The 12,736-nt window shown below is 44.7% G+C and overlaps 1 protein-coding gene across 4 annotated transcripts in view; it reads left to right on the top strand.

Moving 5' to 3' along the window:
- wdr59 (WD repeat domain 59) overlaps positions 1-10,748 on the top strand; it is an 82,683-nt gene extending 71,935 nt beyond the window's left edge. For 3 of the 4 annotated variants that reach the window (XM_067997706.1, XM_067997704.1, XM_067997707.1), the window contains 2 exons: positions 4,839-4,981; positions 6,715-10,748. In XM_067997706.1, coding sequence (XP_067853807.1) covers positions 4,839-4,981; positions 6,715-6,950 — 379 coding nt within the window. In that variant the 3' untranslated portion in view covers positions 6,951-10,748. Of the gene's footprint in view, positions 1-4,838; positions 4,982-6,714 lie in introns of those variants that run through there. The other variant, XR_010965904.1, reaches the window with a different exon arrangement.
- Positions 10,749-12,736: the final 1,988 nt, after the last annotated feature.

Genomic DNA, 12,736 nt, shown 5'->3' with positions numbered 1-12,736 from the left:
TGGCCTTGATAAAACTATGCATTACATTACCTACCTTTCGTAAGCAGTGATCTCCTCTCCAGCCAGAAACAGGTCCCGCTCTCACTTGAAGGAATTCAGCAATTCAGTGTCCACCTCACGAGCCGGCAGCCTGTTCCAGAGGGTCCACTATTCTCTGGGAAAAGAACCACCTCCTGACATCTAATGTCGATCTGGCTTTATACAATTTAAAATTGTGACCTGTGGTCCTAACCTGTTTAATTGAGACCATCCGTCAATTGGAAAACAATCTATTCCTTTCATTATCTTATAAACTTTAAGCAGATCACCCGTAAGTCTATACTTCTCTAAAGTGTAGAGTCCCAGCTCTTTTAGCCTATCTTGATAACTAAGATGCTTTAAGCTGTGAATTGATCTTGTGGCCCTCCTCTGCACCTTTTCCAAAACCTCAATATCACTCACCCACCATGTGAGGAGACCAAAACTGGACACAGTATTCCAACTGAGGCCTGACCAAGGTCTTGTATAAGGACAAAATAATCTGCTTTGTCTTATAGTCAATTGTCCTATAAATGCACCCCAACACCCTATTCACTCTAACTATTGCTTCACGGCATTGCTCATTAACCTTTAGAGATCTATGCACTAGAACACCCAGATCTCTTTCTCCACCTGCTTTAATGCTTTTCCCTGAAGGGTATATGCATGTTAAGCATTTGTCCTGTCCACGTGCATAACACTGCACTTCTCCAAATTAAACATCATTTGTCAGCCACGAGCCCAATCACCCAACACATCAAGATCTGTCTGAAGCAGCCGAGCATTATCTACTGTCCTGACACTCGCACAGATCTTGATATCATCTGCAAATTTTCATATCATACCCCCAACACCTACACCATTAATAAAAATGAAGAGTAACAGTCCTAACACCAATCCCTGCGGGATACCACTGGTGACTGGCCTCCAAACCGATCCAAATCCATCGACAACTACTTTCTGCCTACAACCTGCCAGCCAGTTCACAATCCAGCTCAATGTACCATTAATATCAAACGCTTTGATCTTGTAGAGAAGCCTCTTGTGTGGCGCCTTGTTGAAAGCTTTTTGGAAGTGTAAGTAGACAATGTCTACTAGGCTTCCCTCATCCACCATCTTAGTGACTTCTTCAAAAAATATAATCAAATTGGTTAGACATGACCTTTTTCTGAAGCCATGTTGGACGTCCCCAGTATGTCCCTCTCCATCCAAATAATCATATATTACATCCCTCATGATTCCCTCAAGCACCTTTTCTATTACTGATGTCAAACTAATGGGCCTATAGTTATCCGGGTCCATCTTGTCTCCTTTTTTAAAGATGGGGACCACATTAGCCTCCTTCCAGTCTAGGGGAACCATCCCAGAGTGCAGTGAGCTATTAACAATACGGGCAAGGTGCTCGCACAGCACGTGACCCATCTCCCAGAGGACCCTCAGGTGGCTATCATCCAGCCCGGCTGCTCTGTTTATTTTCAGGTTCTTAATTCCATTAAAACAATATGTTCATCTATATTAATATTACTAGTTTTATTATTAACATTAAATTGTAACAGTTGAGCATCGTCTTCAAAAGTGAAGACCGATGCAAAGTACTTGTAGTATCACAGTAGGTACAGCACAGGGGGAGGCCATTCGGCCCATCGTGCCTGTGCCGGCTCTTTGGACGAGTGATCCAATTAGTCCCATTCCCCTGCTCTTTCCCCATAGCCCTGTAAATTTTTTCCCTTCAAGTATTTATCCAATTCCCTTTTGAAAGTTATTATTGAATCTGCTTCCACCACCCTTTCAAGCGGTGCATTCCAGATCATAACAACTCGCTGCGTAAAATAAATGTTTCCTCATGTTGCCACTGGTTCTTTTGCCAATCACCTAAAAACTGGTTCCTCTGGTTACCAACCTGTCTGCCACTGGAAACAGTTTCTTGTTTACTCTGTCAAAACTGTTCATGATTTTGAACACCTCTATCAAATCTCCCCATAACCTTCTCTGTTCTAAGGAGAACAACCACAGCTTCTCCAGTCTCTCCACATAACTGAAGTCCCTCATCCTTGGTACCATTCTAGTAAATCTCTCCTGCACCCTCTCTAAAGCTTTGACATCCTTCCCTAAAGTGTGGTGCCCAGAATTGAACACAATACTCCAGCTGAGGCCTAACCACAGTGTTTTATAAAGTGTTTTCTAACTTCCTTGTTTTTGTACTCTATGCCTATATTAAGAAAGCCCAGGATCCCATATGCCTTTTTAATAACCTTCTCAACTTGTCCTGCCACCTTCAAAGATTTGTGTACATATATCCCCAGGTCTCTCTGTTCCTGCACCCCCTTTAAAATTGTGCCATTTAGTTTATATTGCCCCTCCTCATTCTTCCTACCAAAATGCGTCACTTCTCAATTCTCTGTGTTAAATTTCATCTGCCATGTGTCTGCCCGTTTCACCAGTCTGTCTATGTCCTCCTGAAGTCTGTCACTATCCTCCACATTGTTTACTACATTTCCGAGTTTCGTGTCATCTGCAAACTTTGAAATTATACCCTCTATACCCAAGTCTAGTTCATTAATACATATCAAAAAGAGCAGTGGTCCTAATACTGACCCCTGGGGAACACCACTGTATACTTCCCTCCAGTCTGAAAAACAATCGTTCACCACTACTCTCTGCTTTCTGTCCCCTAGCCAATTTTGTATCTGCACAGCCACTGTCCCTGTCCCTTTGATCTCCTGGGCTTTAATTCTGCTAACAAATCTATTATGTGGCACTTTATCGAATGCCCTTTGAAAGTCCATGTACAAAACATCAAGCACACTACCCTCATCAACCCTCTCCGTTACTTCATCAAAGAACTCAATCAAGTTAGTCAAACACGATTTTCCTTTAATGAATCCGTACTGACCTTCATTTATTGGCCCATACTTTTCCAAGTGCTATTTTATTTTGTCCCAGATTATTTTCTCTAAAAGTTTCCCCACCACTGACGCTAGGCTGACTGGCCTGTATTTGCCGGGTTTATCCCTCTCCCCTTTTTTTGAACAGGGGTGTAACATTTGCAATCCTCCAGTCCTCTGGCACCATCCCCATATCTAAGGAGGATTGGAAGATTGTGGCCAGAACCTCCGCAATTTCCACCCTTACTTCCCTCAGTAACCTAGGATGCATCTCATCTGGACCAGGTGACTTTTCTACTTTGAGTACTGCCAACCTTTTAAGTACCTCCTTTATCTATTTTTATCCTATCCGATGTCACTACTACCTCCTCCTTTACTGCTACAATGGCAGCATCCTCTTCTTTAGTGAAGACGGATGCGAAGTTTTCATTTAGTGCCTCAGCCATGCCCTCTGCCTCCACAAGATCTTTTTTGTCCCACACTTCCTTTGACTACCCTTTTACTATTTACATGTTTATAAAAGACTTTTGGGTTCCTTTTATGTTAGCTGCTAATCCATTCTCATACTCTCTTTGCCCCTCTTATTCCCTTTTTTAGATCCCCTCTGTACTTTCTGTATTCAGCCTGGTTCTCTACTGTATTATGAACCTTACGTTTGTCATAAGCCTCCTTCTTTTCTCTTTATCTTTAGTCATCTAGGGAGCTCTAGCTTTGGATGCCCTTTCTTTTCCCCCCTCGTAGGGATGTGTCTACTCTGTACCCGAACCAACTCCTCCTTGAAGGCCTCCCATTGTTCAATTACTGTTTTGCCTACCATTCTTTGATTCATTTAATATTTCCACTATACCCCGTGAGTCCTTTGTAACCTGTCCTCGAGCATCCTTCAATGGCCCAATACAGTCACTCAGTATCTCGTCCAAATGGCCATTGTTTATGTGTGAGCTTTGACAGTGAAGTATTTTACTATGAAGGGCTTCACAGGAAATCCCAATCCTGCCCTCATGGGCTGTCCATACAGGTGCATTTTCCAGTAGGAGTTGCTGCATAGCGATCTGTTGCTGGAATCTTGGCCAGATATCCTCTCTCCCTTAATGAGGGCTGCTGAGGCCAATCTTTGACTTCTGCCAGATGGACAGTTGAAGTGCTGGTAGTGCACCCCAGGGTCTGACCTGGCTCCATGTTGGTCTGTACGGTTCAGCTACTCGCTGGGGAAACTCGCTGAATCGTCATGGGAGCCCTTAGTGTTGTGTTTTTTTGGGGGGTGGGTGGAGAGGGAAGAAAGATCAAAGCCCTGGATGATGCATTGTGATTTAATTCTGGTCTTTTTGTCCTGGGTTGAGAGTGCTTTGGTGGGAGGCTCAATGGAGGGATAAAAATAGGCCACGGGGGTGGGAAAGAAATTTGAATCACAGTGCATGCTGCTTCAATCTGTCTGCTTTCACTGGACTTCCTTTGTTCTCAGCCATTTACTAGATGTAGTGTCATTCAAAGAACAAAGGTTAGCGCTGACTGTATCATCGTCCCAGTTTAATGCCCTTGATAGAGAATGCCGTTTTAGTGCTAGGTTGTGGGGACCAATAGTGTGCAGCATCATGGTGTGATATGGAACATAGGTTGTCCACTGATCCCTACACCTTGAATTCCTGATCTCACTGTCATCGCTGGGGGCAAGAGCTGAGTGAGGGCAGGAGATTCTGCACTGAGAGGGAGGGAAGCCTTGTTCCTGGGCTGTTGTCATTGCAGAGGCCCAGGGGCAAGTCTTTCATCCTCTCAAATAGTGTGGGAGATTCAATTGGGGAAAGAGGAGAAACTAAGGGAGTGTAACCAAAGCACTTCACTGAATGGAAAATCTGCCTGCATATTTCTCATGCTAAGATAATATGGTTTACATGGTTTCTGAAGGTGTGATTTAGCCTCCCTTCCCTCAATCTCCAGGCTACTTGACCCAGCCAACATGCTGCAATATGATGACTTTAAGAAGTGTTATGGGGAGATCCTGTACCGCTGGGGTCTGAGAGAGAAGCGAGCGGAGGTGTTGAAGTTTGTCTCCTGCCCTCCAGACCCTCACAAGGGGATTGGTAAGTGCAGATTTTAAAGCAGTAACCTCATTTTGGTCTGGGACTATGCTTGTTGGTGCATGGAGGTCCAAGGAACTCAAACTGGTGACACTTCAGTACCCAATACCCATCTGATTTTACTGTGTGTGGCCTGTGATATTGCTTGTAAGTTATGGCTCAAGTGTGTTGAAGCTGAATGGGTTATTCTACAAAAGGTCAGCTCTCTAAATTATGACTATATGTCAAATTCTTAACTGCGAGAGATTAAGAACTGTGGAGGAGCAAAGGGATTTGGGTATCCATATACACACATCACTAAAAGCTAGTGCTCAGATACAAAAATTAAACAAAAAGGCTAATGGAATATTGGCCTTTATCTCAAGGGGGCTGGAATACAAAGGGGTGGAAGTTATGTTTCATTTATAGAGAGCCTTGGTCAGACCTCAGCTGGAGTACTGGGCGTGGTCTTGGAGGAGGTACAGTGCAGATTCACCAGAATGATACTGGGGCTTATGAGGACAGGTTGTATAAACTTGGCTTGTATTCCCTTGCGTATAAAAGGTTGAGGTGTGATCTAATTAAGGTGTTCAAAATGATGGCCTTGAATTTCCTGCATATTTGTGCCTAGAGACACACGTAACTGGGGCGCAAATCAATTACGCAGCCTAAAAGATCATGGCATTTTGGGCGTTAGTGAGTTATGCACGTAATGACAATATGCCCAAATCTCCTTGAAATTTTACAATAGTCTATCGATACCTCCGCCCGAACACATCTCCACCCATTAAACTGGCCGTGTCCCCAAGTTAGAGAAAATTCATTATCTCAAACGTTGAATCATCAAGGAAGCTTTGGACTAAGACGAATCAAAAGCAAATGCATCATCAGATAGCCAGGAGACCACTGCTCACATCTTATCCGCTTAAGTACTGGAAATAATTAATATCTTAATTGCCTGACAATTGAGAAAAATTTATGTAATCACCAAATGAGCCAACGTTAATATCAGGGAAAGAAATGTAATTGAGGGGCAGCCCTGTGGTCCCCAGGTCACTGCTTGCAGTACCTCGACCATGAGAGGGCTAACGGTTCTCCTGTGAGATTAATCCCCCATGTAACGTCCACTCAGTTGGAAGCTACTGAAAATAACAAGGCGTTCAGGCCTTTTTTGTTTTGAAAAAGTTTATGTATTGTACAAGTCAAGCATTGCATACTTAGTTTTTGCTTCTGTGTAATTATCTTTCTTATAAATAAATCTATTAGTTGCAGGCTGAAAGTAACAGACTGGGCATGTGGTATTTACTGAATGGGTGGTGGGTATCCTCTGTAGTTTCCTGTGCATTACACTGTACATAAGGGCAATTGTTATCCCATCATACACTATCCCACACACAGCACACTGTATAAGGGTGCAGGTTACTGTTCACAGGAGACTCTTTCCACTAATGGAAATCCTCGCTGTTGTAGACACAGCATGAAAGTGTTGGTACAAAGTTCACACGAGGATATGCCAGTGCTGCCAGTATCAGGAGGATGGTTCTTAACACAGGGACTGATTGTGGACAAAAGATATTAATTACGGAAGAGAAACTGTTGCATGGATTGATTTTAGAGTTTTCTGGTGTTCTATTTGCTGGAAGGTGAGGCAGATTTAAACTGAGTTCAGGGCAGAAATATTTGGAGTGTTAAGGGCTTCTTTGCACAGTCTTAAATGTTTTAAGTACAGTTTAATTTTTCTCTGCTTTCTCCTTCAGAGTTTGGTGTGTACTGTTGTCACTGCCGCAGTGAGGTACGGGGGACACAGTGTGCTATTTGCAAAGGCTTCACCTTCCAATGTGCCATCTGCCATGTTGCTGTCCGGGGATCTGCCAACTTCTGTCTCACCTGCGGACATGGTGGCCATACCAGTCACATGATGGAGTGGTTCCGGACCCAGGAAGTGTGCCCCACGGGCTGTGGTTGCCACTGCTTGCTCGAGAGCACATTCTGAGAGAAGCCTACCTCTGCTGCTAGTAATAGGAGACCTTGGATGGTATTCCAGAATATTCCATCTGTTGCTCTTCAGTGGAATTGTGACTGTCAATTGAATAGAGATGTGGAAACTTTAATCAGTGGGAGAACTGTGAGACTAGAGTTTTATTCTTCTGAGAGGCACTAGGACAAATCTTCAGATTTTCAAATCATCTAGACTCTGCTTTCAAGAACATCGGGACCATGTGTTGCACATATTCTCCAGCACATCAACAATGAAGAATGGCCAAATTCAAAAGCAAGGCTTATTTATAAATGCATTTGAAAAAGAATGAACTATAATGGGATTTGTTTCAATGTTAGCGACGGTCACTGTGCAGCTGCTGCTGGCGGTCACTGTGCAGCTGTTAATGGTGCTCCTACATACTCACCATGTACTAATGAGAATGTTGTACAACTAGCACAAGCACAGACCTGTAACAACCACAGTCGATAAGGCTGTCGTTGGTAACCCGGTCTTTGTTTAGCGGGAGTATTACTCGCTCAGTGGTTTGTGCAGTTTTTTTTTCAGTTTTCATGGTTTGCTGCTGATATATTTCCACACTGCTTGTGTGGTGTTTGACTTGGTTCCCACAAGTTGAAGAGTAATAGTAATTAAATTCAGCAGAGGTACTGGGTGCTGCAGTGGGTTAGATGCTGTCTGCACCCCTGGAAGCTGGATACAAATCCAAGCCAAACTGACTGGTGGATGCCTCCTCTGACCTCTTGCTCTAAGCATCCTACGTGAAATGAGTTTGGGCAGTCTCGATTCCATTGCCTGGTGGGTATGAGCCCATGGCATAAAACTGCCCTTAATTTGGCACTAAATTGGGAATGTCACTCAATACACTGCAGAATGGGAGGTCTGGGAAACTGAAGGAAATGCTACATTGGTGTAATAGGGGGTCCTCTCTGAGACAGGGGGCTGAGGCATGTTGCTGGGAGCTTTACTCTGTAACTGCTTAGTACTAGACCTGGGACTGCTTGACACTACATGCTTAAAATAGAAATTGGTCCATTTCTTAGCACTAACATCCCTCATCTTGAGCACAAAATTCACAAAAAAAAAGTACATAGCGTTGGAGGGCAGTTCTTGAACGGATTGCTCACATCGAATGCCGAGCCATGTTTCATTGTCTGTGCAGTAATGTTGAGTGGGACCTCCAGCTAAGTTGGCAGGTTCTGTCAGAAGCTAAAGAATTGCCTGGAGACTGACTGGGTGGTGGGATTGAACTAAGTTTTGAACGTAGGTTGTGACCGTAATACTGACAGGTAATTTAACCAGGCCCTGCACCATAATTACTGGTCACATGGCTTGCTTGATTTTGCAAGAGATGCACAGCTCCAATTGTAACTTATTCTGGTTTTCACTGGGCCCTTTAACAGTAGCTGGGAGTGTGATGTCCAATGATTCCAAGGATACAGGACTCCCACTCCAGGCGTTTTCATCCACAGTAAAAGCCATTCGTCAGGCTGCTTCTGGGAGAAGCAATGCTCTATTTACTCTCGCTTGCAGTTTAATGAAGTCACTGCACGTATGGTCTGAAGTTCTTGTAGTACTGAGTCTATTTCTGACCAGACCAGCAGGTTTCCAGCTCTGTACACTGCGACCGTGTCTGTCTGACTGACATTGGAACTAAACTTCATTCATTAATGCTGACAGTAAAATGAACAGCAAAGTCTTCATAACTTGATTCTAGGATCTACCCCCACTAACCCTGGCCTCCTGCAAAGTGGCCAAGTTAAAGATACACTAATGGATCATATAATCCACTAGTTCCACTAAAGAACTATTTATGGCAGTCCTAGTATTACGGGCGATACAGCTATTTGCACATGTTGGTTGTCAGTTTACATGCGTCAATTGTTTTGTTTTTCCAACACTTCCCCGCCCACTTCCTGTTTTGGTATTTTATGTAGTTGGGTCAGCTAAGGTCCAGAATTGTTTATACTGCACAATTAAAACCAGTATTGCATTTGTGTGAAATTAAGAGGTTGTTGCACTGCTTAATGAAACCTCCCCATTTATACCGTGTGGTAAACCAAGTGGCAAAATAAACATAGCTTCTGACCCCCCCCCCCGCCCCCACTGCCCCAGGCCTCCTGCACAGTGACCTCTAACCCCCCTCCCCCCACTACCCAGGCCTCCTGCATAGTGACCTCTGACCCTCATTGCCCCAGGCCTCCTGCACAGTGACCTCTTACCCCCCTTAATACCTCTGACCCTCACTGCCCAGGGCTCCTGCACAGTGACCTCTTACCCCCCACTACCCAGGCCTCCTGCACAGTGACCTCTGATCCCATACTGCCCCAGGCCTCCTGCACAGTGACCTCTGATCCCATACTGCCCCAGGCCTCCTGCACAGTGACCTCTGATCCCATACTGCCCCAGGCCTCCTGCACAGTGACCTCTGATCCCATACTGCCCCAGGCCTCCTGCACAGTGACCTCTGATCCCATACTGCCCCAGGCCTCCTGCACAGTGACCTCTGATTCCATATTGCCCCAGGCCTCCTGCACAGTGACCTCAGGCCACACACTGCCCCTGGCCTCATGCACAACGACCTCTGATTCCCCACTATCCTGGCCTCATGCAGTGACCTATGAACCCCCGCCCCCCCACTGCCCCTGACCTCCTGCACTCTGGTTTTCATACAGCTTGGTTTCCTGCTGATACTCATTGGTGCACAAAGTGTAAACTAACAATCAACTGCATTTTTTTTGCGTGTGGGTTGTTTCTGGGAGAAGGAGCTAAGCTTTGCCTGACAGCCGATCGGGTAAGTCATGTAAAAGCCACAGCATGGAGAGGAAAGATCAGTGGAGGCATTAACAGCCGTGTCGTTGGGACACTGCCTGCCCATAGTCCACATGCTGCTGAATTGGCCCAAGACTGAAACCAAAGGCTGAAGTGGTTTCGCGCTGATTCTGTTTTTAAACAAAGGGAAGAATCCACTGGACAGGAAGGGGAGGCAGTATTCTGGCCATTCCATTAATGACACAGGATGAAAGAGAAATGTGCTGTTTGAGGAGTCCTGAAAGGGCTATTTTTTGGCAAGGGGGACGGAATTTATTTTACTTTAATTAGTTTGTCTTTGTGACGCCTGCTTTTTGTTTCTCTGCCATTTCTTGGTAGCAGCCCAATGTGATACTACAGGTTGGTGAGGGAGCTGCAGAGAAGAGCTTTCCGTGGTCTGTACTCGGGCAGTTCCTCCAGTGACTGGCCAAGTGTCTGTTTGAGCACACGTCAGTTGTAAATAAGCTTACAGAACTGATTAATATTTTGACTTTTTTTAAGCCCTTGGATAGTCGAGTAAGCAGCAGGCCTGCTTCTCGAGGGTCAGGGGTCTGATTCGATCTTGTGTGGGCCAGGTCCGTTCCAAAGCTCTGCATCTCCTTGAAACCTTTATCCACTTGGTGTTTTTATTTTTAGACCTTCACACACCTGAGGTGTCCCCTCACGCTCATGCTTGTATCGCGTTCAGTACAGGAGGATGTGCCCCGTGCAGTAAGAACCCATTTAATGACTAGAGTGGAAGGTACTTCTTCCTGTTGGTCCACTGAGTCTGTATTGTGGAGAGGTTTATGCGATTTGTTACATCGTTATCATTTCTGTCACTGTTTAAATATTAACATTGCTGCTCCATTTCTGCTGCAGAAACTATATTGCTAAGCTACAGAATTTAGGAAATGAAGCTACGTTTTGTAACTAAGTTGTAAATTGTGTACAAAGTGGACACTGTACATATTGTACTGTTTACAGTAAATGTTTCTGCTATGATCTTGCTTTTGGTAACTATGGCATTTGATGACCTGTCAGAATGGATGATCAGAATTTCAGAGTTTACCTTGCTCTTGTCCCCTCCCCAGTACGGGTTTATGTTTTAAAAGAAAACAAACATGGGAAGATCTAAGATGTTGTCTTGGTTCTAATGAGCATTGCAAACTGAAATACTGAGTCTTTCCTGTCTGACAGTGAATGAAGTCGAATGTATGAACTAAAACAATATAATAGGAACTCTTTACATTGAAGATTAATTAGTTGGAGAAGCCCTCATACATATTTGGATTATTTCCTTTTGATATCTACCTTCCTCTTAGGCAGTTAGATTAAGGATTAATAACAGGACTGCCATGTTTGTAGTTTTGAAGCCTTGTGTTTTTTTCCTCATCATTTTCTACCCTCCCTCACTCTCCTGCAGTGATTATTGCTTGCTGGGGAACGTATGAACAATGACTGACAGGAAAAAACCCTCTGGTCCATCCAGTGTGTGGATGGACCACACAATCGTGATACCTTGTGTATCACAATATATACACTCCACCACCCCACGCCATGTGATCTCCTGGAAGAGGCGAAAATCCAGGCCAATTTGGCAGCCTGTTCCAGAGGGCCACTATTCTCTGGGAAAAGAACCACCTCCTATCGTCTAACCTCGATCTGGCCTTATACATCTTAAAATTGTGACCCCTGGTCCTCCCTAACTTATTTAATTGGAACAAACTGTCAATCGGTAAACAGTCGATTTCTTTCATCTTATAAACCTCAATCCGATCACCCCCAAGTCTATACTTCTCTTAAAGTGTAGAGTCCCAGCTCTTTTAGCCTATCTTGATAACTAAGATGCTTTAAGCTGTGAATTGATCTTGTGGCCCTCCTCTGCACCCTTTCAACACTTCAGTATCACCCACCCTGTGAGGAGACCAAAACTGGACACAGTATTTCAACTGAGGCCTGACCAAGGTCTTGTATAAGGACAAAATAATCTGCTTTGTCTTGGGGTGCATTTATAGGACAATTGACTACAACACCCTATTCACTCTAACTATCCCTTCACGGCATTGCTCATCAACCTTTAGAGATCTGTGCACTAGAACACCCAGATCTCTTTCTCCACCTGCTTTAATGCTTTTCCCTGAAGGGTATATGTATGTTAAGCATTTGTCCTGCCCACGTCCATAACACTGCACTTCTCCAAATTAAACATCATTTGCCAGTCATGAGCCCAATCACCCAACACATCAAGATCTGTCTGAAGCAGTCGAGCATCATCTACTGTCCTGACACTCAGATCTTGGTATCTTCTGCAAATTTCAGATTGTACCCGCAACACCAATACCTAGCTCGTTAATAAAAATAGTAAAAAGCAATGGTCCCAACACCAGATGGATGTGGATCTGTTTGGAGATCTGTCACCAATCCATCTCTAATCACTTTCTGCCTACGTCCTTCCAGCCAGTTCTTAATCCAGCTCAATGGGGTAAATTTTAACCTGACCATTAGATGGGTTGGGGACGGGTGGGAATGTAAAAAAAAAAAGGTAAAACCTGACCCCAACCCACCCGCTTCCGGTTTTAACGGAGGTGGGTCTAGGGGTGGGCGACCAATCCACACTCAGGAGGCAGGGCCTTCAGTGAAATCTTTTAAGGAGGCTGCGGGCCTCCATTTTGACAGGTTTTTATTTTTAAGTCCCGGGGGCCATGACTCCCAGGCTGCCTGATTCTTGATACTTAAGAGGAGGTGAGAAGACCTGGATCAGCAGATAAGTGCCTTTATTGCACTGCTTGTGGGCCAGGAGGAGCAGAAGTGTTTCCTCCAGGCCCAACAAGCCTACCTGCTGCAATCCCACATACACAATCAGCGGACCCCCTCCATATGTCCGACCCCGACAATGATATCCGACACCCCTGATGACCCTCCTGATGACCCCTGACCTCCTGGTGACCCCACCCCCAATCTAAGACCTACCTGCTGGCATCTGCTCCCTG

The sequence above is a fragment of the Heptranchias perlo genome, chromosome 16 (genome assembly GCF_035084215.1).
Source record: "Heptranchias perlo isolate sHepPer1 chromosome 16, sHepPer1.hap1, whole genome shotgun sequence".
NCBI lineage: Eukaryota > Metazoa > Chordata > Chondrichthyes > Hexanchiformes > Hexanchidae > Heptranchias > Heptranchias perlo.
Note: the sequence above shows the minus strand (reverse complement) of the source record. Positions and strands in the feature narration are given on the sequence as shown.